The sequence below is a fragment of the Engystomops pustulosus genome, chromosome 4 (genome assembly GCF_040894005.1).
Source record: "Engystomops pustulosus chromosome 4, aEngPut4.maternal, whole genome shotgun sequence".
Classification (NCBI taxonomy): Eukaryota; Metazoa; Chordata; class Amphibia; order Anura; family Leptodactylidae; genus Engystomops; species Engystomops pustulosus.
Genome location: NC_092414.1, coordinates 14,701,399 through 14,704,522, shown reverse-complemented (window position 1 = coordinate 14,704,522; position 3,124 = coordinate 14,701,399). Strand labels below are relative to the sequence as shown.

The 3,124-nt window shown below is 43.7% G+C and overlaps 1 protein-coding gene across 1 annotated transcript; it reads left to right on the top strand.

Moving 5' to 3' along the window:
* Positions 1-174: 174 nt before the first annotated feature.
* On the top strand, positions 175-2,890 carry LOC140126128 (E3 ubiquitin-protein ligase TRIM39-like). Its single transcript, XM_072145245.1, has one exon. It carries the CDS (start codon positions 338-340, stop codon positions 1,940-1,942), a length of 1,605 nt encoding a protein of 534 aa, XP_072001346.1. The 5' UTR covers positions 175-337; the 3' UTR covers positions 1,943-2,890.
* The last annotated feature ends 234 nt before the right edge of the window (positions 2,891-3,124 follow it).

Genomic DNA, 3,124 nt, shown 5'->3' with positions numbered 1-3,124 from the left:
TTATCGGAAAACTCTGATAACGCTAACAAACACTGCCGCGCTATACAATAGAAGCGCAGGACCAAGCTGGAAGCCCTGCGCCCCCACTCCATAGGCCAACGGTGACTGCCGCGCGTCATGTGGCAGTCACCGCCCCTAAACCCGCCCCGTCATGAATACGTTTCTAGTGTACAGCTCAGCACAAATTGCGGCATCTGTCCTAGCACTAGAAGCGGCTTACTTTAGTGCCGTTTTTATAGGTGACAGGTCCTCTTTAAATGGATGGGTGTGACTACAACTTTTCAGCTTGTCCTGACTCGTGTAGTTTCATTTCTGTTTCTCCCGCCTTCTATCAGTCATGGCGTCTGCTGACCTGAGAGAGGAGCTGCTCTGCTCTGTCTGTTTATGTGTTTTTAAGAATCCTGTAATGCTGAGATGTGGACACAACTTCTGCCGGGTCTGTATTGATCAGCACCTGAATACACAGGACGGGTCTGGAGGTTATTCCTGTCCTGAATGTAGACAAGAGTTTCAGGAGAGGCCGGCACTGATGAGGAACATAAATCTTCATAACGTAGCAGAACGTTTCCTGGTTACTCAGCCGAACCATGAGGAGATCACCGGGATCTGCTGCACTTACTGTGTGGACTCTTCTGTACCTGCTGTGAGGTCCTGTCTGATGTGTGAGGCTTCTCTGTGTGATAAACACCTGAAAGTTCACAGTAAGTCACCAGAACACGTCTTATCTGACCCCAGCACTTCCCTGGAGAACAGGAAATGTTCTGTCCATAAGAAGATCCTGGAATATTACTGCACTAAGGATGATATCTGTATCTGTGTGTCCTGTAGTTTGGCTGGAGAACATCGGGGACACCAGGTGGAGATGCTGGATGAGGCCTCTGAGAAGAAGAAGAAGAAACTGAGAAATGTTCTCCAGAAACTGATCACAAAGAGAGAGGAGACTGAGGAAAGAGTCCAGAGTCTGGAGGAGCTCAGGAGAAAAGCTCAAGAAAAAGCATCTGGAGAAGCTGAGAGAGTCACTGCCCTGTTTATAGACATCAGGAGACAACTGAACGACCTGGAGAAGAGGGTCCTGAGTGACATCTCCAGGCAGGAGAAGGAAAAGTCCATCCCTCTGTCTGCTCTGATCCAGAAGCTGGAGATACAGAAGGACAAGCTGTCCAGGAAGATGAGGCACATTGAGGAGCTGTGTAACATGACTGATCCACTGACTGTGTTACAGGAACCAGACACAGGTGACTTGTGTGATCCTGAGGAGGGGGGAGGTGATGAGGACACAGGGGGACATGATAACCAGCGCCATGATGTAGATGGTCTGGATGTGACTGTGATCTCAGACACATTACACACATTACGTGACATAATATCAGGTATAAGGAGCGGGATCTATGTGGAGGGTCCTGGAGACATATTACTGGATGTAAACACGGCTAATAATAATCTCCATATATCAGACGAACTGAAAACTGCAACCTGGACACAAGAGAAGCAGAATCGTCCAGAAACAGCAGAGAGATTCCAGGAATATCCTCAGGTGATGAGCCGCCGGAGATTTACCTCAGGACGACATTACTGGGATGTGGAGGGCAGGAGATCAAGGTGGTGGAGTGTGGGGATGTGTTATCCCAGTATAGACAGGAGGGGGCCCCAGTCATACATTGGACATAATAACAAGTCCTGGGGTTTGAGGAGATATAATAATAATAAGTATTATGTGAGACATGACAGTAATGAGATCCAGTTACCTGACAATATCTCCAGTAATAGAGTCCGGATCTGTCTGGATTATGAGGCGGGGGAGTTGTCCTTCTATGAGCTGTGTGACCCCATCAGACACTTACACACCTTCACCACCACCTTCACCGAGCCCCTTCATGCTGTATTATGTGTATGTTACCCACCATTTGGAGATAAAAATAACTGGTTAAGAATCTGTAGCTAAGAAATAACACAAAGAGAATACAGGCAGTTCCTGGGTTACGTACAAAATAGATTCTTTAGTTTTGTTGTTAATTTGATTTTGTACTTAAGTCTGAACCAGTATATTTTATAATTGTAACTCCAGACAAATTTTTTTCTTCCTGTAACTATCCGATTTTCAAAGTTTTGTACTTCCATGGGAACAAGGATTATCAATTTCATGAGTCATTGATGGGTGAGCTATGGTTACGGGCCTATGACAATGGAATCAAAGACCGGGCCGTAAACATGGGCAGGAATAGGACGTGGTCTATCTTTTATAGCTTGGGGAATTGGCTGTGGGATCCATATCTATGTGCTTGAGACCATGGATCGGCTAGCACACAACATACATCCATGGTTGTCTCCCTGGCGTCTAACATGGAAGGTTCTTTGGGATATTCATGGTATTATTTTTACTGTACAAATTTACTTAAAGAAACCCGTCATTCGGATTTCACATTTTCTCACACTGACGGGTTCTTATAACCTTTTAAAATATATTTTGATATAATATGTATGATATAATAATTTAGAGACTTGCGGCTTTCCAACGCTCGGCCCCCATGACTCCCAGGCTCCAGGTAAACTTTTATATACTTTTAAAAGTGAGTAGAACCAGTAATGTAAATTAAATACGCATTGAGAATTAAAAAGCACAATCTAAAAATATATATGGGAACTGCTGGGAAAATGTGAAATCCCGGTGACAGGTAACCTTTATAGATTTCTCATCTATGTACTCACCGGTCAATCCGAAATGATGGAGGGGCCATATCAACAAATGAATGTCATTGTAAAGCAGCCATATTGTCTCTATGGCTGCATCTAATGAATGGCATCATATGGAACTCATACAAGACAATCAATAAAATGTATAAGAAGAAACCATAATACACATTTCCATCTGGTTTTCAATGTAAAAAGATAAAGATTATAGTTCTGTGTACTTTTGATGACTCATGTTATATTTCTCCTTCTTCCCTTGTGTATATTGTTATATATCAGAGAACCTAGTGTGTGGGGGTGATGGTCATTCTGAGGTAGTGGTCACATCTGAGATCAGGTGATTGAGGATGACCCCTCTTCTAGATAACAAGACCAGTATTGTAGATGTCTGGGCAAAAGTTTTGTAGACTCATGGGCCATGAAATACTCAGATATA